The following is a 25,429-nucleotide window of genomic DNA, read 5'->3' as shown; positions in this document are numbered from 1 at the left end:
AGGAACAATGGCTGCTAACGACTGAGAAAAAGAAGAAGGAATAGAAGGACCAGAGAAGAAGCCTAGCGAGTGACTTGGGGTTGGAATTGTTATGTGCCAAGGACAAGAGAAGATGGAGCGAATGCCTTCACCAAAAAATTATTCCCACGAGACAGGCCACTCACCTTGAAATCATTCGAAGCATTGCGAATCTAGAATCCCGTGTTGAATTTTTATATGCAGGGTTGACACGGGATGAGATGAGAGCATCGCAACGCAATGAGTACATGCCTTAATGCCCAGTTCCGAGTGCAGCTCAATGTGATACGACCAAGGGTAAACATGTTTGGCGAATGATTGTGTCCGTGACCGGTGAACATGAAGTGGTCCCGAGGTCGCGGACTGGGGTGGGCAAGATAGGATGCTACTGGTGATCTCGTCTGCGGAACAATTGACGATGGTCATATGCAACTCGACTGGGATACATTGCCATTGTTTGCGTAGATGAGATGGGGAGGAAGATGAGGTCAGGGATGGCGGATCATTGTGCCATATAATCCTGGCTTGGTCCCTTCACAGAGACGTTCACAGGCCAGTCTACTTCGTCAAGGGTGAGGATCAAGCTGCACATGGCGGAGCGGCAATGGCCATCTCTATGAGCTTTCGCTGCGCAGCCTCGAAGGGCCGAAACAGGGATCCTCAACCGGGGAAAGGTCTAGACACTACACATACAGTACATGTACCCGTACGCGTGTTTGCCAACCTACAAGGTAGCGTACATGTACAGTACTGTAGGGTTACTCCGTACTGCCAGGAAAAGATCCCGCCCCCCCACAGCTCCAAGCATGCCTTATCACAGACCTCGGTCGATGCTGCCGCCACATCTGACCCTTGAGCAAATCACCCGTGAGCGTCGACATCGTTGGGACGATCAACCTTGTGCTTGCTCAGATGATATATCGCCAATCCGTTGCCTTGAAGTCAATTCCGACCACGACGCAGTGGCTGCGCCAATCAATTCTCTCAGTCACCCAACAAGGCAAGACATTCGGAGTCAGGTTAGATTCGAGTCCTATCTACGGACAGCAGAGTCTCGTCCGAGAACCAATCCCTTCCGACCAGTGCTATAATACATGATCAGGTTAGGCACTTGGCGCTCTTCCTTCCATGCAGTCACTTCGGTCGATCCTTGGGGATGAGCCTAATTCTTGTATGTTCGACCGAAATGGCCACAACTTTTCACACTTATGACCCAGCTTCACGGTCGCAGCAGTCACAGCCAAAAGCTTGCGAGGCATGCTACTCCCGGAAGGTCAAATGTGACCAGACTGGCATCGAACCTTGCCGCAACTGTCTGACACACGGTGTGGAGTGCCGCTCAAGGAATCGAAAACGCAAAGCAGCAGACCACCCTGGACCAAACAGGCCATCGCCTGCCCAGCAACCTGAGCCACAACGACAGGAGCAAACTCAGAAGCAGAAGCAGCGCAACGGCAATACCACAAGTGGTCGAAGCAATCAACCCGTACCGATTCCACGAGGCCCTTCCCAGCATCTGGATGACAATAAGGACGTCTCTGCCCCTTTGCTGTTCATCGGTCGCCAGAATTCGCTGGCCAGCAGCCCAGGAACAACCGCGAATGCCCAGCGGTCCTCCCACGATGAGTTTCATAATGCTAGCTATATGTCCCGATCTGCCATCTTAGGCGATGACTTCCCCAATATTGATCACTCCAACGAAGATCAGCCAGTCCGCCAGCACAAACTATCAGCCACAGAGTTACAAGTCCTGCATTTGTACCATGCTTTCGACCTCCCAGAGCTCCCTCTTCGCCAAAGCCTGTTGGAAGCATTTGATGACAAAGCATGGCCGTGGATGCCAATAGTCGATGTCAAATCACTAGGATCATCATCATCTGATGGCGAGGGTTCGCTCCTCCTATTGCAGGCTGTCCTGCTAGTGGGATCGCTTATGCGCCCAGAGACCGTCAATAAGGCGACACAAGACGCTTACTACCAGCGCGTGAAGGCGTTAATCAACACTGGTTACGAGAGAAACCCACTGAACATCATAGCATCAATGTGCCTAATGCAGTTCTACACTCCAGCCGCGCCACGAGACATCTCCACTGATACGGCTCGTTATTGGGAAAGCTGTGCCCTCGGCATTGCACAGCAGATCGGTCTCCAGCGGCAGCCTGATACAAATAAGGAAGATTTTGGCCTCCGACGACGAATCTGGTGGACTTTGTTCATTAGGGATAGTTTGATGGCTACGGCCCACGGACGTCCCCGTATGCTCAACCTGGCAGATAGCACCATGGAACAACCATCGGTCAATGATTTCGACGATCCTACTGATGTTCGCGCCTACATTTTTGTGGCGTACCAGGAGATTACGTGTCTCCTTTACGACCTCTGCAATTTTCTGACCAAGGACAAGCAGCCAGCTACGGAACGCAGTCAAATCTTGCAGAGACTAGTTAACTTTTGCCGAAACCTTCCTGACGCTCTGCGCTTGCAAGATCCGGACGGCTGGCAGCGGCCCTACGACTTCGAAATAGCTCAATTGCATGCTCCGTTACTGACCACGATCTTGGTCTTTTATCGGCCTCGATCAGTCTTCGCCATTGCCCCTGAGAATGCAGCGAGCATTTCGGCTTCAAACCTGATGTTCAGAATTCTACAAGCCATTCACTTGCGGGAAGATACACGCTACCTGGCATCGCCCTTCTCTTTCTATGGGATGGTAGCGGCTATCCCCCACCTATCCACGTTGCGTGTAGCAGGACTGAGGGCTGAAGCTGACGTCGCCTTGGACTTGATAGAGGGCTTCCTTGATAAGCTCGGTAGCGCTCGACCGGCGGCAGCGAACAATGTACGGAACGTGCGTGCGATCAGGAAGGCCATTAATTCCGACGACCATGCAGGCTCAAAAACAACCCGGACCCAAGAGGCGATTCACGATCAGGCTTCGTTGGCCGCTGCCACCGAAATGCTCGGCGGACTCTATGGCACGCCAGCCATACAGAATCTGCAAAATATCAGCACTATCCTGAATACCTCGGTGGAGGCTTCTCTTCCCGACACAGAGCAGACTGAAATACAGCAAGTGTACCCAACACCAGATCTGAACGGCATGGTTATGGATGATCATCTAGATAAGCAACCGATATTTGACAACGACCCGATGGCACTGCCTACGATAGCCGACTTCGGCGATGGCTTTTCGCCTGTCTTGACGAATCATTTCCAGGAGAATACTTGGATGCGGATGTGGGTCGATGATTTGGGATTATTCCCTGAATAACCCAGAAATTTCGACCCCTTAGTTACACTAGACTGATCTCCCTGAAGCTTTGCAAGTATCCTATCTATGCCCTCTCCGTCCACCACGACCTCATTACTGCGGTAGTCTGGATTCACCACTAGCTCTTTGAGAGGGTTGATCACATGAGCACGATATTACAAGTCTTCGTACACTCCTCCATTGTGGCGGCCCAAGGCACTAGGTTAGTCAGTTCTGGTTGTTTGTTGTCAATTGATTCTCTTACCTGTCAAGGAGATAGTCAGGCGAAGCAAATGAATCCACCAGTCGGACGGCATGAGGTCGGATCTGCTGCATCAACCCATAGATTTGGTCTGGCAACCCGTCCAGCATCTATGAAGAGACAACACCAGAGCTCTGGAATTCACGCGCCTCTGCGTCTATCGTGTACAGCGCGAAGAGCCGGAACAATGCTCGAAGTACCTCTGTCTCCTGACGCCTCATCTCGGCTTTAGAAACCGCTTCGTGGAAGTTTTCGACCAGCATGGATTGCGAGCATGCTGCAATAACGTCAATACCCGCAAGGACATGCGAATCATACAACTTACCTCGACTCAGCTTGTGTAGCGTGCTCAGCAGGCTGTTCCATGAGTTTTTCTGTTCTTCCCGAGCCTCATAAGCTTTCTACGCAAGCCACGAGGCTCGCCATTGGAACGCTAGGACAATCTGGTTGCCATCATCAAGCTTTGGGAACTTCGGTGGTGACCTCCTGCTCACCGGAAACTCGCCCAGACTCTTGTCTGTCCGACTCTGAGTCGCAGCCTCTGCATTCAAGGAGACTGAGGTGGGTTTGACCGTTATCTAAGTACTTGACGGTGAATGCGTCTGTCTGCTGTCGAATTACATACATGGAAGGGGAAAAGAAAACCATTAGACTTCCAACATAAGGTTGGATGCCCTCGATTTCGCCCATCGATAGATATGTACACTTTAGCCTCAGGTGCTGTGCCTCGATGTCCATGGATTTCGTCATTCGCGCTTCCTACGTTCAGCCACCAATTGCCCATGGCAATGTCGCCTTTGTTGTTTTGGTACCTTTGTCCACGATGTTATAGAAGGCTAGAAGGCCCATCTATATCTTTCCGACCTTGTACGGCCTGTTCTCCCTCCAGCACTTTGCAATCTCACCTCTCGTGCAGACCCAGACGCGGTCCTTGGTCGCCACGTACTCACAGAACCTCTTCAACTCGGCGAATCTGCCGGGCTTGCCGATGATGCGACAATGCAGTCCCACCGTCATCATCTTGGGCGTTCCCTCCTGGCCCTCTTCGTACAAGACGTCAAAGGCATTCTTCAAGTGCGTGAAAAAGTCCCCTGGGCCCCCGAACCCCGTCGGCGTGTGGAACTTGAAATCATTCACGTCGTACGTGTACGGCACCATCAACATCCCCTTCGCGTCCTCCTCCTTCCGCTTCCCTTGCTCGATCATCTTCCCCTCGGCCGGCACGTCCACCCAGTACGGAATGTCGTCGCCGTAGCTGTCGCTCTGCCAGTGCAACGGGATCCCCATCTCGTCGTAGACGTCCCACACCAGCGCCTTGCTCCTACTGCTCAGCCGCCCGTAGTACCAGCCCACGGGGTACTCCCCCGTCACGTCCCTCAGGCTCTCCAGCCCGGCCCGGATCATGTCCTTTTCCTTCGCGGCGTCCATGTCCTCGTAGTTCACCCACCGGTAACAGTGGCTCGCCACCTCGCCGCCGGCCCTCTTCGTCCGCAACGCCACCTCGGGGTTCGCCTCGACCGCCTTGCCCACCGCGTACAGCGTCCACTTCATCCCGTGCTTCTCGAACAACTTCATGATCCGCCACACCCCGACCCTCGACCCGTACTCGTAGTCGCTCTCCACGTTGACGGCGCGGGCCTGTTGGCGCGGCGGGTAGCGGCCCGCGGACTCCCAGAGCGACGCTTCGGACGTCGCGTCGCCGTTGAGGACACAGTGCTCGCCGCCTTCTTCGTAGTTGATCACGAAGGAGAGGGCGAGGAGGGCCGAGGAGGGCCAGGGGGCCGGTGGCGGGTCGGCCCCATAGCCCGTGAGGTCACGGGGGAAGTCGTGGTGGGGGTCCCAGGTATAAGGGGCGGGAGTGGACATTGTATTTGGTTGGAAGGGGGCCAGGGGCTGGGAGTTGTGTGTGGGTGTCAAGGATGAATGAAGATGGACAAAAGTTGAAAAACCTGCCTTGGTCGGTGGTCACTGGTGATTTACTGTGTGAACTTTGAAGGTGCTAGGTGAGCAGAGATGACTACAACAAGTATTGCCTGCCGTTGTCGTCGTCGGCCAAATGTTCAAACTGTGAGCAAGACGCCTCGGCGTTCTTCAAAAAGCTTCCCGCGTCTCAGAGAGTTAGGCTTACGTCCAAAGAGAGATATACGGCAGTTCAATTCACGATCTGGTGCCCAGCGGCCATAAGCCGAGCAACAATCTCCAACATGTTCGTTGGACTTGTCCGCAAATGCCCCAGTTTTTGTCAAATGTTGACTTTTTGATAAAGGTGGAGGAGGTATGTGTTCGGCGATTGCCTATTGAAGTTTAGCCCCTGGATATCACATCGTGGGTGGTTTAGGCCGCCGCGGTTGTTGGAGATACCTCGTACAAGATTCGAATACTCCGTATACAGTTACCTAGGTCTAGGGTGCCTACCGGGGGGGTCAGAGCGGGGTTTGTAATGACACCGGTATAACTGTACAATCTATTCTGTTGAAGCAGGATAGTCTGTATACCCTCGTGCTCGTGTGTCAAACGGGACCCAATAGAACCGGTCTCGCTCATACCTCGCCAGCTCTCTCCCGTGCTTCAGTCGATGGACGAGATCGGGATTGGAGGTGAAATAGCGCCCTATGCTGACCGCATCGGCTGCACCCGAGTCGATTACATTCCAGACGTTCGTGTCGTTGTAGCCGCCAGACACGAAGAACGGCGTGTCTTTCATGATCTCGCGGAAAGGGACAAGGCTGACATTTGGTCCCAATCCCATGGCCTTCAAATGTGCCTCTTTGGAGGTGGTGTCCATGATTTGCTCGAATCGAGGCTCGATGAAGTGGATATAGGACATGGTCGGGATGGTCTCTTTGAGGCTCCTGCACAAATGTGACCATATCTCCATCCTTTGTCCTCCGTGAGACTGCAAAAAGAGGCCGAAAGGTGACAAGCGAATAGCCACTCTATCGCCTCCGACTGCTTCTGCCAGAACCTGCATCAGCTTCAGCGGGAAGCGGCAGTACCCTTCTACTGTGGCTCCGTATTCATCTGTTCGCTTGTTGATGTTGGTGCTGAGAAACTGCTCGACCAGGTACCCATTACCGCCGTGGACCTCAATGCCGTCAAAGCCACAATCGAGGATGGCCCGTTTTGCCGAGTCAACATAAGCTTGTATCGTCCAGTTGATGTCGTCGTGCGTCATGGCCTTTGGTGGAAAGGCACTCATCTTGATGCCTTGACCGTTTCCCGGAGACCCGCTGTCGTCACCCGGGGGTGCGTACCGCGACTTGTGGTCTCCCTCGAACGGCGTGGCGCTCGGGCACATTGCTGCATGGCCGGTAAAATGTGGCAGACACGATCGACCGGCATGCCATAGTTGCGCGTAGATGTAGCCGCCTCTCTGATGCACGGCATCCACGACGGACTTCCAGCCAGGCACCTGTTCTGGGAGGAAAAGACCTGGCACGCAAGGGGATGCCGAAGCTTCGACGGTCGGGTAGATGCCTTCCGTGATGATCAGACCACCAGGTGTCGTTCGCTGCGAGTAGTATGTGACGCCGAGCCCATCATGGCCCCAAGCACGGTTGGGTCTGCTGAGGTACAGAGGAACCCCACGGTTGCGGGTCATGGGTGCCATTACGACTCTGTGAGACAGTGTGATGCGGCCGTTACCAATCTTGAGAGGTGTGAAGAGAGACGAGAGCGCGCGATCCATGGGAGCAGTGCTCGAGGGTGGTTCAAAAGATGCCATCGATGCCTTATTTCGATCATTGCCTACAGCGACCGGCGGCACAGGAGCGACAGGTGGAACCATCTTGATACTTATGGTTCAGTAACATTCAAGACCAAAGTCCCGACCTTGTCTGTTAACAGATTCAACAACCTTCTGCAAGTCGGTATCGGTTTGAGAAGAGTCAAGACTACCTAGATATAGGTACTTGGCATGTATTGGAGCCAGAGCTCGGCTTGTCATTACAAAGTTGGCCCCGCCCTGGTCCAGGCACTATACAGAAATATGTAAAATATCGTTATGCTCGGTGGCCAGGTCTGTATGGAAACTTGGTTCTGAAATGCTTCGCAATATCCCGTCTCGTAGTCACCCATACGCCTTCGTGCTCTTGTATATACTTCATAAAGTTTCGTAGAGCCTCTGACCGTCCAGGCTTACCCAAGATGCGACTGTGCATAGGGATGTTCATCATCTTGCCACCTTCGCGATATAGCATGTCAAAAGTGGCCTTCAGGTACTTCTCGTACATATCACTTCCGACAAAGCCTAGAAACAATTAGTATATGGCATCCTAAACTAGGTGATCCGGCCCACTTGCCTGGGCTCATGTGAAATTTGCCGTCATTGCAATCGTAGTTGTATGGGATGATGAGCATGCCCTTCTTCTCCTCGTCCGGCAACTCCTTCTCAGCAGGCAGGTCGACCCAGTAAGGGACATCATCGTTGTATGCTTCTGAGTTCCAGAGCATCTCACCACCGGCCTCCTTGAACGCTTCAGGAAACAAAGCCTTTGTGTTCGGCGTGCCTCTCCCGTAGTACGCTCCGACTGGCATTTCCCCAGTAACATCCTTCAGGGTCTTTAGACTTTGCATAATATAGTCTTTCTCCTTTTGCAAATCATAGTCCCAGATGTCGAGCCAGCGCAGACCATGTGTAGCTATTTCATGCCCGTCTCGGACACACGCTCTGGCGAATGTTGGGTTCACCTGCATTGCTTGTGCCACAGCATAGGTGGTCCACTGATAATTGAACTCTTTGAATAGTCGCAACAGGCGCCATGCACCTACTCGGCTGCCATATTCGTACTCCGACTCAGCATTGACGTACGGGGCACCCTCTTTGTAGCCTCCAGATGCTCCCTTCTCCCACAAGTAGGGTTCTGAGTGACCGTCGCCATTGTGGAAAGCACGTTCTGCTCCCTCTCTAAGGCCATTGAGGTCAGCCGGATCGCTAAGACATGTAAATATTTTGGACACATACTCGTAGTTCAACACGAACGACACCGCAATCCTTGCGCTATTGGGCCACTGAGGGTCGAACGACTCTTCGCCATATCCTTATAAGAGTCAATAAAATCCAGCCTGGGATGCCATGCCTTATAGACGGCTCAAAATACCCTCGAGATCTCTTGGAATGTCATAGTTGGGATCAAGGTTGACCATGGTGACAAATCGACAATGTTCTCCTGGTCCCTGGAGTGGTGTTTGGGTTCGCGGACGTGACAGTGGCTCCCTACGACGGGCAACTTCTATCTTCGAGGTCCCCGACTTTCCACAGAAGTCACTGTTGGATCCCGGTACGGCTAGCAAATGATGGCCCCTCTGATGGCCCTTCTGATATCGTTCATTATTGATAACCGCGGGTGATAGTGTGGATACCTATGGCGCTAGACCCGAGATAGAAAACGCCGAACGTCGAACTCCAAACGTTGCTTTGGCATCTTTGAAACCCATCGTAACTGAGCCGATGTCCGCCCTGATTGCTAATGATGTCTTGATAGCGCTTTTGATCCCGGCAGGCGTCTAGCAGCAAGTTTTGGGGCAACAAGGTTGAGGGGGATAGATTCAGCTTCATCGGGCATTCGCAGCTGAGAGACTTCGATACCAAGGGACGCCCGATCCTGCAACATGTCGGTTTTCTCGCTTGATGTGTCCAAGGACAATCCAGTGACTGCTGAAGATCTCGACCGGGCATGCGAGATCCTTGGAGTTACCATCAAGAACGAGGAGAAGGATGAGTACATCAACCTCTTGGCGGTGTACCATGATTCTATGGCCAAGTTGCTTGCTGCCGATGACTACGTACCCGAGGTTGACCACGAGAGGTTCGAAAGGAAGAATGTCCATTTCCCCAAGGCGACTGATAACCTCCATGGTGCATGGGCATGGAGGTGCGAGATTACTGACGGCACACCGAATCCGCAGTCCTTACTGCACGGTAAGACCGTGGTGCTTAAGGACTGCATCGCTGTTGGAGGCGTCCCGTTGTTGCTGGGAACAAACTTCTTCTCTGGTTATACACCCACGACAGATGCGACCATTGTCACCCGAATGCTGAAGCACGGTGCGACCATCGCCGGCAAGTCAGTGTGCGAGAACCTGTGTCACTCTGCAACTTCACATACCGCTTCGACGGGGGTCGTGCACAATCCGTATGCCAGAGGTTACGCATCTGGAGGCTCCTCGTCCGGTTCGGCTGTATTGGTCTCGCTTGGCCCGGAGAACGGGGGCGTCGACTATGCCATCGGCGCCGACCAAGGCGGCAGTATCAGAGTCCCTGCAGCCTGGTGCGGCATCGTTGGCCTGAAGCCTACCTTCGGGCTCGTACCCTGGACGGGTGCCGGTAGTAACGAGCCGACAAACGATCATATGGGCCCGATGACCCGCGACGTGCTGAGCAACGCCAAGCTTCTCAAAGCAATCGCTGGGACAGACTGGGTCGATGACCGGTCATATGGTGCTCCGGCCCCAGACAAGATCCCGGCCTACCACGAGCTTCTCGCCAACCAACAGAGCCCGACAGACCTGACTGGTATGCGAATCGGCATCCTCGCGGAAGGTCTCAAGACTCCGGCGCTCGATCCCAGAGTCAAATCCTCATTTCTGGCCGCAGCGGACAAGTTCCGAGCACTCGGGGCAGAAGTGGAAGAAGTGTCAGTGCCCATCCACGCAGTCGCAAGCTCGGTGTGGACCGGCATTTCCAAGCTGGGGGGTTATGTCAACAAGACACTTGCGCTAGGCGGTCGGAGAGGCTTCCAGTTGAACGATCTCAACCAGAAACTGTGGCCGATGACGCAGGAGAAATGGGACAATGCAATCCCCGCGACCAAGAACATCTATCTGAATGGCGTGTATGCACAGGACATGCAAAAATTTCCCGGCCTCTACGGCAAAGCAACCAATCTGTCAATCAAGGCACGGCACGGCTATGATGCCGCCCTCGGCGATTTCTCGTCGATATCCGCCTTTGTCACGGATTCGAGGCTTGAGCAGATGAGACGGCAGAAGACCTACGATGTCCTGATATCGCCAACGGTGCCTTTTGTCGCCAGATCGCACCCGGACTTGGGGGACGCCGGTGCCACTGGCAACCCGATCCTCCAAATTCAGAAGCAGGTAGGCTTGACAGGAAACACCGCCCCGTTCAACCAGACCGGTCATCCTGCTCTCACTCTACCAATCGGGATGCTTGAGATCATCGAGGGACCTCTGGCTGGCTCCGGCAAGGCACTACCGGTCAGTATGCAGATCGTCGGCAGATGGTGGGATGAAATGACGGTCCTACGCGCTGCTTACGCGTGGGAGACCGCAATGGGAGGTCCAGACGCCTGGAAAGACCTTTGATCCAACCTTCAATCGTCCGGGCCACGTGCCATGGGACATCGGCATCACTCGTACTTGGTGACCCGGTCGTCGACCTGCGGGGGTGGATGAGCTTGTATCAAAGCATCACACCAACTACCAGCTCTCGGGGCTAGCAATATTGATTGGGCCTCCTGCAGCTGCTTTGGACCCGCGCCTCGTTCAGCTGCATATCCTTATACAGTGTAAAAGTATAGATATCTCTTTCTCACCATCAGTTTGCCCCCTCAACAACCAACTGAATACCAATTTCATCGTTCTCCATTATCTCAGTCCTTCTCCACTTGAAACTCTATTCCTCCCCCGGGCCAACAGCGAAAGGACAAGCCTCTCGGCGATTTACTATTCGGGAAACCAGAGCTGCTATTGCGGGGTAATAAGTATACGAAGGTCTCGAAACCTTCTGGGGTCCGGATGGATCAATTGACGGCTTATCTTTGCCCGTCAAGATAGAAGGCTACCGAGATAGGGAGGCAATCCAGAGTCCTGCATACTTATATACTACGCATCATTCCCCCCCACCCTTCCTGCCAGCCTGACATTCTCCCAATCCAGTCAAGATGACCAGCAAAATTGATCCCGACGTGATTGATACCGTCCCTAGTCGCACCAGTGAGTTGACTGAAGAACTCAAAGGCGACCAAGAGGTTTTTCGCATCACCGAGGATGGAGTCGATTTTCGGACCGTCACTTGGCCTCGCGCTGCCATCATCTTCCTCAAGATCCTCTTTGCCACCGGTGTTCTTTCCATCCCGGCTGCCATGTACGAGATCGGCGCGGCTGCTGGTGCCCTTGTTCTGCTTGGTTTTGGCATGTTGAATTGCTATGTCGGCACGATTCAGGGAGACTTTCGCAACAAGCACCCTTCATGCCACTCGGTTGCTGACATGGTCGGGGTCATGGGCGGACCAATCGCCAAGGAAGCCATTGGTGCCCTTTATATGGTATGTTTGTCCAGTGCAGGAACCGATTGGACATTGTGCTAACAGGTGTGCAGTGAGTCTTCGTGATCCCAAAGCCGAAACCACTGGACGGCCCGAATTCTTTGCTGACAATAGCCTTCTTGTAGCGTCGCATGGGTTCTCTGTGCCGGTGCAGGGATCAGCGGCACCAGCGTCGCGTTCAACGCCCTGTCCGAGCATGGGGCATGCACAGTCTGGTTCTCCTTCGTCTCTCTCATCATCGTCGCCCTCTCGGCATCCGTCCGCACCTTTGCCAACCTCGGATGGGTCGGCTGGGCCGGCTTCCTCAGCATCTACACCGCCGTCTTTATCCTCGTCGTCGCCGTCACCCAGGTCGACCGCCCAGCCGCCGCCCCTCTCGGGAATTACGACCTAGGCTACCACGCCTTTTTCTCTTCAAGCTTCCACGGCGCCATGGTTGCCACCACCACCATCTTTGTCTCCTCCGCTGGCACGTCCGCATTCGTTCCCGTCATCGCCGAAATGCGCCGCCCCCAGGACTTCAAAAAGGCGCTCTACGCCTGCATGGCCTTCGTCACGGCCTCTTACATTACCTTCGCGTCCGTCATCTACGCATGGTGCGGCATCTGGATCACCGCGCCCGCTCTCGGGTCGGCTGGCCCGACCGTCAAGAAGGTCTGCTACGGAATCGGCCTCATCGGCCTTGTCGTCTCCGGAGCCTTTTATACGCACGTCGCGGCAAAGTACCTCTTCGTGCGCATCCTCCGCAACTCCCGGCACCTGCAGTCCAACTCGGCGGTGCATTGGGCCACCTGGCTGGGCTGTACATTCGGGCTCGCATCTCTGGGCTTCATACTCGCTCAGGCAATTCCGATTTTCAATTATCTTGTTGCCATCACGGGGAGTTTATGTTTCGCCCCATTAGCGCTGGTGGTTCCGGCGTGGATATGGATGTATGATCATCCGCATTACCTGGGCGGGAAGATGTGGCAGAAGGGTGTGTATGGAGCACATGTGTTGTTGGGGTTGCTCGGGGCATTCATCTGTGTGGGTGGGACTTACGCGAGTATCCAGAGTATTATGGATGCCTACAGTAATGGGACGATTGGTGAGCCTCGCTCTCGTGTGCCGTGCGAAACAAAATATGTTGCTGACTTGTGATCCAGGTGGCGCGTTTTCGTGTGCAGACAATTCTGGGACTGTGCTGAGCGGTGGTGGTGGGCACTGAGCCTGGCATTGAACAACTGTGGTCGTGCCGAAGACTCAGGCACTATGAAGAGCTCTGGTAGATACGGAACTGTACCTGTATCCGTCTAAATTCCCTCGGCCAAGCGTGCAAAACGTGGTATAGATGTCTCGTATAAGAAGCACTGACTGTAAATGTGTTGGGGTAGATAGCAATCTCGTCATCCCACCCACCTACTGGGTATATAGCTAGATAGGTTAAGACCGAGACCTGCTCGCAATCTGCCCACCCATGTCTTGTGTCGGAGAGGCCGGCATCTCACTCAAACCAGATGAATGGAGAGAGTAACGCACACGTCGAGAGATAATGCCCTGCTCGTCTAGAGCCAATTGCTAAGCGGACAGATTTTCGGCGCATTCTGCAGGGAGCAGTGTGAAGAACTTTGGCGTGAGTGGGAGGGTGAGAGGAAAAGTGAGAAGGGGGGTGCGTCGCTCGCCAGCAGAGGGTCTTAAAAGCGGCACGAGAGCTCGGAGCAGTTCGACCATTGCTTGCCCTGCCAATCAATCACTGACTTCCCGTCTGCCACAAACCACCACCAACGACCACCTCGCCGTCGCCTTCCAACTCAACACGGTTTGGATGATCTAGTGTTGACTGCTACAGTTGTCGCTCGGCTCCTCGGAGCACCTCTGCCCCCATTACGCTCTCAAACATGTTCTCTCCACGAGCCTTGACCCTCGCCGCAAGGTCGACCCGATGCCTTGTCCGACCTCAACCACGCCTTTCCAAAGCTCCATTCTCTGTCGCAACGGCCCAGAGGGCAGCCCTACCACGTAATGTCATTGGGGATTTTCCCTCCGACAAGGCTATTGGCGAGATTGATGACCCAGAGATGGTAAATTTGCGTTTTCGGAGGGGTTTCAAGAGAAAGACGTTGCTGACCGGCCTCCATAGAACAATGGCTACATAAACCCTCCCAGAGTCAAGAGACAACACCGAGACCCTTATGCCGATTGGGATGACAAGCAAGAACGGAGGAATTTTGGCGAACCGGTGCACGAAGACAACGAAGTGTTGGGTATCTTTGCGCTCGAGGACTACACACACATGACTACCGGTCAAGGTTTATTGCTATGGGGAGGTTTCATTTCGTGTATCCTCGGAATCACCTATTTGGTCACCGTCAACTACCCCGGGAAACCCAGCGCGCCCACGGAATATCCAGGAGGACTGGACCAAGAATTAGGAGGCGCGGGAGCTGTTAGGGTAAGAAGTCAACCCTGCATCGTGACAAATACGAGAAAGCGAGAAAAGCTGACCATTTCACAGGCTCACAAGGCGGGAGACCCAGTAAAGCGTGTGTAAACGCTGCAATTGTCCATGTACATATCCAAAAACAGTATTGAACGTTGGCGTTGACCATCATTCCTTTGATGACTCTTTGACTCTATTTCCTATCTGCATGTTTCGGAAGAGGCATATCATCCTGGAGTGGTAACATGCTTTGTATTTCATCCATGTTGCGTGAATATTCGCTGAACATCGTAACGCAACTATCTCCGTTATCATGAATGGTGGTTTGTGTACAGAAGAAGTAACGACTGTTCTACTAAACATGAGGTACGCTTGCTCGATCCCATATGCTATACAAACGTACTTCCTATGCCTGCCATCGTTTTCCTGCCCGATGCGCTCGAGACGAACCCGAAGTGTACTGTGACCTCCGCTCGCTCTTCATGTGATAAATTGAGCATTGCTTGAACCATAGCCAAAAATATAAGCCCTTTATCGATGCTTCCTAGAATGACGAAACGATGTACGAACATTCACCCAGTTCCTCCCGTTCTTTAAAAAAACCCAGGTTCATAACTTGTTACGATCATTGTCCTTTGCCATTTCGAACTCGTTATCATTATGCCGTCATCCAGATCCCCGTCACCACCGTCGCGACCATGATCCAATAACCTCCAAAGTCCATCATGACTTTCACGGCGGCGCTGATTTCGTCGGCATTGCTCGGGTCCGAACCACCGTCCGACGTGGTCCCGTTGGCGAGGGACCCGTTGATGTAGGTCGCCGCGGTGCCGTTGCCGTAGTCCACGGTGCGCACGAGGCTCGTGTTGACGGGGGCCGACCCGGTGCCGTTGGTGACGACCTGGTCCAGGAAGGTGCTGTTGTCGGTCGGGTCGCACCCGCAGACCTGGTACCGCTGGCACACGCAGGTGACGTTGCTCGTGGTGTTGCGCCCGTCGTGGTAGTAGTGGTAGGGGATGCCGTAAGGGTACGCCCACACGGACCCGTACAGCCAGAGGCCCGCGGGGAACAGGGCGAGGGCGCCGAGGGGGAGCGCGTACGGGGCGATGCCTCTCGTGGGTGACCGTCCTCCCGCGGTGTAGGGCACGACGGCGCCTCCTGCGTACCTGTTCCCGTAGGTCTTGGCCGTGCCGGATCCGTCGCGTGTCCTGCCTCCGACGTTGCTCGACGGGGAGAACGAGTACGACGACGCCGGGCGACCACCGCCTGACCCTCCCCCGGAAGAGCCTGAACCGGTGCGGCCGCCAGTGCTTCCTCCTCCACCTCCTTTACCGCCGCCGCCGCCTTTGCGCTTTTCTAATGCGTTGAAGGATTCGAGGGGTGATGACGAATCAGCATTGCGCACCGAGATGTCGCCGCCGAATTCTGAAGAGGGTTGCGGCGCCGATGCGACAAAGGTAAACAGGTATAGGAGGGCTGTCAAGTGTAGATACTTCATGTTTTTGTTTTCTTTCTATTGTATGGTCGTCCAGAAGGGGGGAGGGGAGGTGTAAGGATCTGCTAGTGAAACAAAAGGCAGTCTGTGTGGACTTTTGAGAAGAGAGATCAGATATCAGGAATGCAAGCAGACTGTACGAGTAGGTAGTGTGATTATATCAGTGGCAACAGTCCAAAAGGGTCCCACCAACTCCATTTCCAGGTAACAAAGATATAATGATGATCAGACGTGAAGACGGGAGGTGATGATTACGGAGTACTAGGTAGTCACAAACACCCCGGATCTCAAACTACCGCTGGCGATGGGTTGGGAAACACGCATGGAGTAAAAGTGCTAGTGTCATACATTTCTTGAAATGCCTTGCCATGCACTAAAGCACCAAAGGAAAACGGCGCAGGGCAGACGGAATTGCAAAACTCAGCCACCAAAAGAAATAGACATCATTGGTCAGTCTCTTATTGCGGCTCGATGGCTTGACATCACAGGGCAAAAATGATACCAAATACCAAGAAATCAGCCCTGAAGATGCTCGAGCGATTGTCTACTACCCGGACAAGTCATGTCCTTCGCCAGCCCGCTGTTTCCGTCGATGCCGAATTTGCCATGATGGCTGCTCATCCATGACGATTACTACGCATGCCCAGATAGGAATTTCAACGGATTATGCGAGTACGAGGATGAGTGTGCAGTAGTCGCTTGCTTCGTATTCGTACAATACGCAGTTGTAGTCCCCTCAAAGTGTGGCAGTGCAGCCTACAACCGAGAACAATGAGGGACGAAGTAGATTAAATACGAGTGTCTAGTGAGCTTATAATCGTGCCTAGTCCGTCTAAGCATTTTATCATACATTCACTTGTTGATAGCTGGTATCCCTATATGTACACATTCCGGGCTCTATTCCGACGAGTTTCGTGTAGTGGCTTCATATCTGTCGACTTCTGTTAGCAATCATAATTCTGTGGTAGAGGCCACCGGCCAGATGTGCCAATACGTACCTCTTGCCTCGGAATGCCCAAATGCCCCAATTTCCACAGCTGATATCCTGTGGATCGAGATCGTTCAGATCCCATCGTAGGGATCGGAAGCGATTCTCTCCAGGCTCCATGAGCAAGTCGACTTCCCCTGCGCACTTTTCCATGACCCACTGCCAATCTCGTGTCATATCCCATTCAGTGTAGCCTGTGCATATGATGGGACACTTCGTCTCGAGTAGTTGAGGCAATGTCTTCTCCCACTCGTGGGCAGAAGCTGGGTGGCCAAGTCCAGGATGGTACAGCATGAAGCAGTCGAAGTAAGGGTCGTACGGGTAGAAGAGGTTTGCTTCGTGCAGTGTGTGGAAATACTCGACGTACGTCGTAATTTTCATCTTAGGTGATACACGGTCTTCCACTATAGCTCCGAAGGGGTTCACCGCCGTTCTCTCTGGAAGTGGAAACTCCGCGTCTCGATTTGCCATGGACTCAGGTCCGATGAAAACCAGGTGGATGAGTGATTGAGGGAACAGGTATGACAGCTGGGTCCAAACTTCACGTGGCAACGACGACTCTGCTCGAGCGCCCAGGATGAAGATCCGCACAGGAGGAGCCGACAGTCTCAAGCCTTTGATACTCGTTCCCTGTCCTGTCTTGGGAGGGTGGAGTGTATACCGCAAAGCTGCACCGATCAGAAACAATTCAATACAAAAGAGCATGATGACTTACCGGTCAAACTCTTCAACCCTTCCGTGGTGAGCCGTCCCCCGGAGCGGATATTATATGGGCTGAGTTCATGCAGAACGCTTCCCAGCGACAGGGGATATGTCAACAACCTAGTAACCTGCCGCATACTCCTGTCTTCATTGATCGCTTCGTATTGTCGGGTGTAGAGATACGTGTCCCAGCTCGTCATGTTGACCAATATTTCATCTATCTGCGGCCCCGGGTACTCGAACTCTGGGAACCATCTTCCAGATCGCAAATCATGGTCATCCTCGTTGATTTGTTTCAAAGTGTCGCATATCTCGAGATGAGCTTCAAAGTCATCTGCCCAGTGCTCTTCACAGCAGTACACAGGGATGCCACAATCCGGACACTCAAACTCGACGTGAGCTGGGGGCTGTGAACTGACGCCTTCGACTTTTCTCGCTTCAGGATCGTGGGGGGAAATAGGTACTCGAGTTTGCTGGTGGGCGGGGTGAGGGCACAAGGCATGTTGCTTCATATATCGAGCTCTCTGTCGGATCTCCGGTATAGGTGACTTGGTGAAGGGATGAAATAATTGATCTGGCTTGAGCACGACTCTACCATGGGCTCGCCACTCTCCATAATCAGTCGGGGGGATGTTGTGGCGTTCGAAATTATCTTCCTCCTGGGCAGGCACCGCAGCGGACGACACTGATCTGGACGTTTGTCGATGGCTTCGAGAGGAAACTGAGTTCGCGTCGTTACCAACTTTCAGAGGTGAATGGTAGAACGAGGCGCTCGAGGTAAAGCTGCGGCGTCCGGAAAGTTGCTGAGCCACTCTGGAAGTCGGCCGACATCTACTGGCACTCGAGAGTGCTCGCGCACATCTCAGGCAAGTAAAAAGGCTTTCCATGACCTGGTGAGTTCAACACTTTGTTGAGCTACAACCTGCAATGCTCGCGGGTCAAGTGCAAAAGAAGTCAGAATCAGACCACAGAAATGCCATCGGAATATTAATGCTCGACCGAAGAGACAGTCTACGGTGAGGGATCGAGTCTGCGTACAAAAACACACTTACAAAATTTCGACATCCCCCAGCGCACACTCTTGTAGTATCATTATCACCTTTCAATAGGGAACCAATCTCGTATCTGCTATCATGCTTGCATTTGGAATCTGAAATGAAAACTTGTACATGTCTCCCACAATACTATCTTCTATGAGGATGCAACATTCACTTTCCAGCTGCTTGGCTTCTCCCACAAGCTCTTCGATTCACATCGAAGTCGCGGCTTGCAAGTCTCGCGTTATGCGAGCTTGCTTGCTAGAGCTGGTGGATTTTTCACACCCGTTGCTAGAACAAATTCATGGACCTTCATAGTTCAACCTCGATTCTGGCCATTCTGCCACTATGGACAGGTTGACTCCTTGCGTGCCTACATTCAAATACATATCTAAATTTGGCTTGAACAGTATAGTATCAAAGTAATCGTACATTGCTGCTTAGCACAAGCTATTATAAGATGGTCGTCATCTCAAGTCATCGTGTCGTCGTGGAAATCATCATGTCGCTCATAACGCTCTAAAATCAACAGGTTTATACATGGAAAGCCAAAATCATTGGCCCTCAGCTGGGCGAGCACCACCCAGATTGGTCTGCTGTAGTAACGCAGCCACCTGATCAGCCGAGTATCCGAAAAAAACAGGTCCATTGAAGATGATCTGTGTTCGTGAATCTGGGTCTTTGACGAGATCAGGTTCGCTTTTGGGAGCTGGCCTCTCAGCCTGCTGAGCCTGACCGTGGTCTACCGGGCACCTGGAAGGCTTTGTTGGGGGTGAAGCCCGAGAATCTTCTGGGTCGATCTTCAAATGCGCAACACCGTCTTCTGATTGCAGAGCACTCGGGGGAACCTCTTTGTTAGCTGGCACGGAAATTCCCCAAGGTCGGCTTGGAGACTCTCCAACGCGGACTTCGCGCAGCGGGCGCTCAAAATGTGATACGCGGCGCTCTTCATCAGCTGCCGATGTGTCCATAGTGACCGGTGCAGCATCATTGCTCACCGTTTCGGCCCATTTCTCGACGTTGTTGCTAGACGCTTTGTCTCGCTCTTCAATACGGTCTCGCTCTGGAAGATAGGCCTTATGCTTAACTCCAAGGCCTTGTATCATGTTGACCAGGCTACCATACTTGGCATCAAGTTGGCGAGCACTCGTCTCATTCGCCTGGTATCTTCTGACGCAAATTTCATGACTGCGGGGTATTTCATGCTTGTGGTTTTCGAAATACTTGGCAACCTCTTCCGGGGAATGTTGGTCAAGAAAGCGTATAGGGCACTGACCTGGTCGCTGGTCGTTAGGTGACCGAGTAGAGTTTTCGTCTTGGTGGAATTCCGCCGCAATGGGATCTTCCTCGAGGTTCAAGGGGTGGGAGATGCCGTTCGACATTTTAGCAAAGGGACATCCCAGATTGCCCTGTACACCAGGAGTTGTAAAATCTCGCTCGAGATCCTCAGGATCAGTGGCATGATGTGCGATTGGGCATTTCAGTGCACCACTCCGTGGAGGTTCCTTTGTGTGCAACATCCTGTAATACTGGATCGCTTCTTGAGTTTTCTGAATTTTCCAGGCTTGGGGAAGTCGGGAGGCTGTCAAAGGTTGACGAAGACGTTTCGCAACGTCACTCGGAGAGACAGATGGAATAGAGGAACTGCTTCCCGCAGCTAAGAGACGCTCGTACTATAGATAGATGGTTGTCAGTACAAGATTTCCTGTTTGGTCTGAGAGAGAGAAATAGAATGTATACACAAAATTCAGGTAATACATGCAAATGTCGCTCATCGCTACGCAATGGTAGCTCTTGATCTAGAGCTAATCAAAAGATATCTCATCCTAATAACTAAAGAGACGTGCAGGGAGTCCAGTCTGATCACTCACCTCATTTGCGGCAAATTGGACGCGCTCTCCCAAAGCCTTTTCGTTGTCGATTTGGGTTTGTACAACGGGTAAAAGTTCTTCAAACAGGAAAACTAAATCCTCGACAAGACGCTTCAGTAGATCTTCTGGTGGTTGAGCCGGACTCATTGGAAGGAGTTACGATGAAGGATGCGTGATAGGCACACGTTGTAGGAACGTGGACGAACTGCACTGATATCAAGGCAGCAGGGGAATCGGCTCACTAGGCGCAGCAGAAAATGACTGAGCAGCAAGCCAAGATCGAGCCTTCAGATCGCCGACCATCGGACCCCAAGAGGATCGTTACCAGGCTCGGCTCTAAGCCTCGAATGGACATTATTGCCGGCGCTTTAACTGGAGTGTAGCCGAGGTATAACGCTCGATTCAACCTGCGGACTCGCCAAAGAACCACATTGTCAATTCCGTCGGTAATGTAATAAGTGACAGTGTTCGTATATGTCGAGAGCTTGATGACATATATATATTTCTGGTATCGGCTGCTTCGTCTCCGTCAATCTCCCATCTATACCCGTAGATATACGCCCCAATCATGAAAGCCGTACAAGTCACCAAATATGTCTCCGGGCCTCAAGAACTATCCGTCACCACACTGCCTACTCCCTCCCCCGATCCCTCGAAATACCTGATCAAAATCCACGCCTGCGGTGCAAACTTCTTCGACTTACTCCAGATCCAAGGCAAGTACCAGCATCAACCGCCTCTACCATGGATCTCTGGTATGGAATTTGCCGGAGTTGTGCTTGCGACTCCTACGTCGGCCAAAGAGACCTCGGGCACGGTCGTGAGCAGTGTCGACGGCACTGTCAACACCAGGATGAACCATCGATTCAAGGTCGGAGATAGAGTGTTTGGTGGCTTCCACGGTGCCTATGCGTCACACATCCTGGCGCCCGAGTCATCTATCTTCCCCATCCCCGAAGGGTGGAGTTTCGCGGACGCCTGCGGTGTCTACGTGACCACCCCGACCGCCTACGGCGCTTTGGTGACAAGAGCAAAGACACAGCCTGGCGAGTGGGTGTTGGTCCACGCCGGGGCCGGCGGTGTAGGATTGTCGGCCGTGCAAATCGCAAAGGCTCTAGGAGCCACGGTCATCGCGACGGCGGGCACGGAGCGCAAGAGGCAGGTCTGTTTGGACTACGGCGCAGACTACGTGGTCGATTACCGGGATAAGGGTTGGCCACAAAAGGTGATAGAGCTTTGCACGAAACACAGAACAGGGAATGGCCAGGCTGGTGTGGATGTGGTGTACGATCCTGTTGGTGAGTCGCTCTTCTCCCCTTTTGCGAGTGCATAATGATGCCAGCAAAGCAACTAACTCCCCCCTGCAAAGGTATGATCGACGCGTCGATGAAGTGTATAGCGTGGAACGGTCGGTTACTGGTAATTGGCTTTGCGGGAGGCAATATAGAGAAAGTCGCCCTGAATAGGGTTCTTCTCAAGAACATCAGCATCGTTGGCCTGCATTGGGGAATGTACTCCAAGAAAGAGCCGGAGACGGAGCCAGTCGTATGGCAAGGTATCTTCGACATGATGAAGTCTGGTAAGATCCGGGGTATCACTTATACCGACAAACAGTACAAGGGCTTAGAGAAGGTGCCTCAAGCGTTGTTAGACCTTGGAGCACGCGATACCTGGGGCAAGGTAGTGATCGAGTTGGGGGAACATGAAGGCGAAGAAGGGAGGAGTAAGCTGTAAGAAGGCTATGATTGATATGCCGACCAAGGATATCTCTCTTGGCCAGAACCTTTTGCCCAACAAAGATATATACTGTCTCGTAGACCTGGGTACCAAGCTTGGGGCCTGCATAATGTGGCTCCATTGCGGAAGGCTTTTAGACCTGCATTCAATTTCACGAAATGGAAACAACAGCAGCCCCCTCTACTGAACGGCAATGGCTTCGATTTCGACATCCACGCCCTTGGGAAGCTCTCGAGCCGCAACGCAAGTTCTGGCAGGTTTGTGAGAAAACCACTTTTCGTATTCTCCGTTCATTTCGGCAAAGTGCTTCATATCAGACAGGAAGATCTAAACCGACAGACAAGACAAGGTCAGCACATCAGATCGACCCTATAAAATAGCATCTCTGGCCGAGAACAAAGGAGAAGCATATATCATTCATCCCTCCTTACTAAGGGCATGCCCAAGATAAGTAGAGGGGGTAGGGGGAAGGGAAGGGGGGGGAACGGGCAGTCCTGTTCGGCGTCTATGCCCTAGGCTACTCACTCCGACTTTGACGACTTTGGGAATACCACTTCCTGCAGCTTCCAGGATGGCTTTGAGGTTCTTGCAGCATTGTTCGGTCTTCTCGGCGATGGAGCCAGACACAAGCTTCCCAGTATTGTCGGCGGGGATCTGACCGGCCGCGAAGACCAGCCCGGCGGCTTTGATGGCCTGGCTGTAGGGTCCAGCAGCTATCAACAGACGCGTCAAGTCAGTTTCTTTAAGCTCCAGAGAAGGGAATTCTATCCAGCGGAGTCGCGGATGCTTTCTTACGAGGACATGCGTCTGGCGTAAAGACCGGGGTCAATTGTGAGTCCATCTTGGCGGGGTAAGTGTGAAAAGTTCGTGGAGGGGAACGGACGACGACCGAGAACAAAGGTTTGATAAGTGGTGAAAGGAGGTTCCTTTTAGATCGAACAGAACGTTGAAGGAATAGCGACATGAGAAAAGAAGAAGACGAGAGAAGCTCCCGTGTCTGGCCGATGATATTGTTACTTAAACGTGCACTTAAAGTGTACTCCGTATTGTGGGTGGGTACGAAGTATCTGGAATTTATTTCTAGGAACAGGCATTTTCCACTGCAAGCCCCAGATCGTCGCCAAGAAGAGAGAGACAAAGTCCAGTCTCGATACTGTAGCTCTACGGAGTACAGTATGCAGTACACATGCAGCCGAGTGTATTGTACTAGAGCAGATGTATGCTCTCATCTCGAGTTCTGGGTCTAGGCCCCCCAATGTTTGACATTGTTGTTATATGCGCCCTGCGAGCAGCAGTGAGCTGACATATTCGGTCTATCATCGGAGTCACCAATAGTATCAAGTCAAATTTTCCACCATGGCTTCAACCAGCCGAGCCCGTTTTCTTAGGCTCAATCAGAGGAAGCAGCTTGATGGTCGGCATTAATATAATGTCGCTCATGCACTCCCTGATGTAGACAAAGCTATTCCAGGGATTGTCCCAGGTATCAACGACGTACGCTGGAAGGTCAAGGGAGGTCCAGCCAATAACGCCCCTCAGTCGGGCTTGTAGAGCCAATATAGTTTTGCCAAATCTACTCGGATCAGACCCGTCCATTTTGTACTTGTTGACCAAGAGGTCGAGAAGCATGGCCTGCTCTTCTGTTGTTGGTTTGTAGACCTTGCCGCCCGCGCTCAACGCTTTCATAGGCGCATCCTCCGGAGCATCGACCCCGGGTGCTACCACGGCGGTGACGAGATTGTATTTTGAAGATTGAGCTGCCATGGCTTTTTGGACCCTAAAGTCCTGGTCTGGCGTTGTCTCTCCAGCTTCATCAGCGCCGAACACATCACCGCCCGTATCGACAACGAGGACGGTTTCAATTGGGCGAGAAGCCTGGCGGAGGACGGCTGCAAATTGTTCCTTCAACTCTGCTCTCTCCTTCTCGGCAATGTCAGGTGTTGACTCTCCTTGATCAAGTACCATGAAAATCTTTTCGTGATATTGCAGTGGAATGGCCTCGAGATCGCGTCCTTCTGCGTAGGTGTCACTTTTGACACGGAATGTCCCAGGCACAGGTCGTCCATCTGCTCCAGCTGCCGGTCCGTCATGCTGATACACTTCTCGCTTGATTCCTAGCTTGGACCCTTTTTTCCCTTGTGACCCTGTCGCCCAAGTACGAGTCGATATCAGCAACTCCATCCGTTTATGATGTCGTTTCAACAGATGGCCGAGCAAGCTTGCACTGATGATATCGGAGCCGCCTCCACCTCCAACACCAGCGTATTCGTGACCGGGGGAGTTCTCTCCGGGCAATGAACTGGAAAGAGACCGAAGTCTAGGTAATTTGTCAAAACACATGGGGAGCATGGGTCTCCATACCGCTCTCATGGGAATTTCCTCACTTGAGGTGGTTTCGAGGATCACTTGATTGTGCACAGAGTCGCTGTGCTGACGGAGACGATCATGCAGCGGCTGGAGATCTACACAAGGATTGCGTCTGAAGTGTTCATGATGTGGCCTTGCTCTTCGGGCTGCTGCAAACGTCTTGCACAAAGCCACATGGCACTCGTCATATATCCGAGCGAGAGTCATTAACCCAACTTCTAATGGTAACGAGCCAAGGGTTTTAATAAGTGCGTCTTCTGAGAGTAATCGGCATAGAGGCCGTTCTGGTGTGGCGTGAACGGTATTGAAGTACTGCCGCCGTAGGACTGTGCAGACATTCCTCGACGCGGTGGTGTATGCATGCTTGACATCTTCCAACTGACATCCAAAGCGGATTGCAAGGGTGCAGACTACCGCCTCATCCTCATCGTCCGGGTCGTTCTTCATTATCGTACACCGAGATAGTCCAGACTGGCGACCATATGGGGGGATGACCTTTTGATATCTTGCGCCTGGAAACGAACAGTGTGAGAGACTTCGACGGCGGTGAGGTCTATCTGAAACACAAACGCCCGATCAACCCAGTCTTTTGCTGTAACACCAAACGTAGTCCATACAACACTGCTAGGTCCAATCATATGCAGTGGCAATGACAATACCAACCACATCTCAAATCAAACAAATCGTGCCTCGTTCTATGATTTCTGGACTGTGTGTAAGAAGGAGCATCTGTGTTGGAACTTTGGTCACTCTATGCACTTTCGTCCACTGCCCCCCTTGCTAGCGCCGCCAGGCTCATGCAGGCGCCCGAGGAGCGTGGGAGCCGACGAGATGATTTGAGGGCTGAGGGACAATATCCCAACAGGCCCACGCGCACTAATGCACATGCAACTTCACAGCCACCACGTCAACGCCTTGTCCACACCATTCGCAGCCAACGAGTCGGAAGAGGGAACTTTGGGTCGCCCTCGTGGATTCCTTCTCACCTCAGCCCA

General features: G+C 52.8%; 12 protein-coding genes across 12 annotated transcripts; 4 read left to right on the top strand and 8 right to left on the bottom strand.

Moving 5' to 3' along the window:
- Window positions 1-739: 739 nt before the first annotated feature.
- On the top strand, window positions 740-1,198 carry PV06_03020 (uncharacterized protein; the record flags this gene model as incomplete). The annotated part of the gene is made up of 1 exon (XM_016403771.1): window positions 740-1,198. A coding segment is annotated over one exon (370 nt), but the record flags the coding sequence as incomplete, so codon positions are not given.
- On the top strand, window positions 1,182-4,142 carry PV06_03019 (uncharacterized protein). The gene has a single exon (XM_016403770.1). The coding sequence runs from the start codon at window positions 1,205-1,207 to the stop codon at window positions 3,287-3,289; it is 2,085 nt and encodes a 694-aa protein (XP_016264775.1). The 5' UTR covers window positions 1,182-1,204; the 3' UTR covers window positions 3,290-4,142.
- Window positions 3,445-5,396, bottom strand: PV06_03018 (uncharacterized protein; the record flags this gene model as incomplete). Its single annotated transcript, XM_016403769.1, has 7 exons — window positions 3,445-3,487; window positions 3,534-3,640; window positions 3,731-3,807; window positions 3,856-3,931; window positions 4,025-4,108; window positions 4,156-4,289; window positions 4,436-5,396. The coding sequence occupies 7 exons, from the start codon at window positions 5,394-5,396 to the stop codon at window positions 3,445-3,447; spliced, it is 1,482 nt and encodes a 493-aa protein (XP_016264774.1).
- Window positions 5,397-5,994: 598 nt separating this feature from the next.
- PV06_03017 (uncharacterized protein) lies at window positions 5,995-7,317 on the bottom strand (the record flags this gene model as incomplete). The annotated part of the gene is made up of 1 exon (XM_016403768.1): window positions 5,995-7,317. The coding sequence occupies one exon, from the start codon at window positions 7,315-7,317 to the stop codon at window positions 5,995-5,997; it is 1,323 nt and encodes a 440-aa protein (XP_016264773.1).
- A 214-nt stretch (window positions 7,318-7,531) lies between these two features.
- On the bottom strand, window positions 7,532-8,675 carry PV06_03016 (uncharacterized protein; the record flags this gene model as incomplete). Its single annotated transcript, XM_016403767.1, has 4 exons — window positions 7,532-7,779; window positions 7,811-8,436; window positions 8,494-8,569; window positions 8,630-8,675. The coding sequence occupies 4 exons, from the start codon at window positions 8,673-8,675 to the stop codon at window positions 7,532-7,534; spliced, it is 996 nt and encodes a 331-aa protein (XP_016264772.1).
- Window positions 8,676-13,544: 4,869 nt separating this feature from the next.
- On the top strand, window positions 13,545-14,572 carry PV06_03015 (uncharacterized protein). Its single transcript, XM_016403766.1, has 3 exons — window positions 13,545-13,878; window positions 13,938-14,249; window positions 14,313-14,572. Exons 1-3 carry the CDS (start codon window positions 13,696-13,698, stop codon window positions 14,346-14,348), a joined length of 531 nt encoding a protein of 176 aa, XP_016264771.1. The 5' UTR covers window positions 13,545-13,695; the 3' UTR covers window positions 14,349-14,572.
- On the bottom strand, window positions 14,507-16,076 carry PV06_03014 (uncharacterized protein). The gene has a single exon (XM_016403765.1). The coding sequence runs from the start codon at window positions 15,733-15,735 to the stop codon at window positions 14,896-14,898; it is 840 nt and encodes a 279-aa protein (XP_016264770.1). The 5' UTR covers window positions 15,736-16,076; the 3' UTR covers window positions 14,507-14,895.
- Window positions 16,077-16,391: 315 nt separating this feature from the next.
- Window positions 16,392-18,349, bottom strand: PV06_03013 (uncharacterized protein). Its single transcript, XM_016403764.1, has 3 exons — window positions 17,436-18,349; window positions 16,731-17,388; window positions 16,392-16,663 (listed from the first exon to the last, which is right to left on the bottom strand). The coding sequence occupies exons 1-3, from the start codon at window positions 18,307-18,309 to the stop codon at window positions 16,630-16,632; spliced, it is 1,566 nt and encodes a 521-aa protein (XP_016264769.1). The 5' UTR covers window positions 18,310-18,349; the 3' UTR covers window positions 16,392-16,629.
- Window positions 18,350-18,685: 336 nt separating this feature from the next.
- On the bottom strand, window positions 18,686-20,536 carry PV06_03012 (uncharacterized protein). The gene is made up of 2 exons (XM_016403763.1): window positions 20,331-20,536; window positions 18,686-20,132 (listed from the first exon to the last, which is right to left on the bottom strand). The coding sequence occupies exons 1-2, from the start codon at window positions 20,475-20,477 to the stop codon at window positions 19,014-19,016; spliced, it is 1,266 nt and encodes a 421-aa protein (XP_016264768.1). The 5' UTR covers window positions 20,478-20,536; the 3' UTR covers window positions 18,686-19,013.
- A 238-nt stretch (window positions 20,537-20,774) lies between these two features.
- On the top strand, window positions 20,775-22,284 carry PV06_03011 (uncharacterized protein). Its single transcript, XM_016403762.1, has 2 exons — window positions 20,775-21,628; window positions 21,700-22,284. Exons 1-2 carry the CDS (start codon window positions 20,899-20,901, stop codon window positions 22,062-22,064), a joined length of 1,095 nt encoding a protein of 364 aa, XP_016264767.1. The 5' UTR covers window positions 20,775-20,898; the 3' UTR covers window positions 22,065-22,284.
- On the bottom strand, window positions 22,055-23,183 carry PV06_03010 (uncharacterized protein). Its single transcript, XM_016403761.1, has 3 exons — window positions 22,863-23,183; window positions 22,593-22,780; window positions 22,055-22,394 (listed from the first exon to the last, which is right to left on the bottom strand). The coding sequence occupies exons 1-3, from the start codon at window positions 23,029-23,031 to the stop codon at window positions 22,248-22,250; spliced, it is 504 nt and encodes a 167-aa protein (XP_016264766.1). The 5' UTR covers window positions 23,032-23,183; the 3' UTR covers window positions 22,055-22,247.
- A 138-nt stretch (window positions 23,184-23,321) lies between these two features.
- On the bottom strand, window positions 23,322-24,881 carry PV06_03009 (uncharacterized protein; the record flags this gene model as incomplete). The annotated part of the gene is made up of 1 exon (XM_016403760.1): window positions 23,322-24,881. The coding sequence occupies one exon, from the start codon at window positions 24,879-24,881 to the stop codon at window positions 23,430-23,432; it is 1,452 nt and encodes a 483-aa protein (XP_016264765.1). The 3' UTR covers window positions 23,322-23,429.
- Window positions 24,882-25,429: the final 548 nt, after the last annotated feature.

This window comes from Exophiala oligosperma (genome assembly GCF_000835515.1).
Source record: "Exophiala oligosperma strain CBS 72588 unplaced genomic scaffold supercont1.3, whole genome shotgun sequence".
In the NCBI taxonomy this organism is placed as follows: Eukaryota; Fungi; Ascomycota; class Eurotiomycetes; order Chaetothyriales; family Herpotrichiellaceae; genus Exophiala; species Exophiala oligosperma.
The sequence above is the reverse complement of the archived record's forward strand: the minus strand, read 5'-3'. Positions and strand labels throughout refer to the sequence as shown.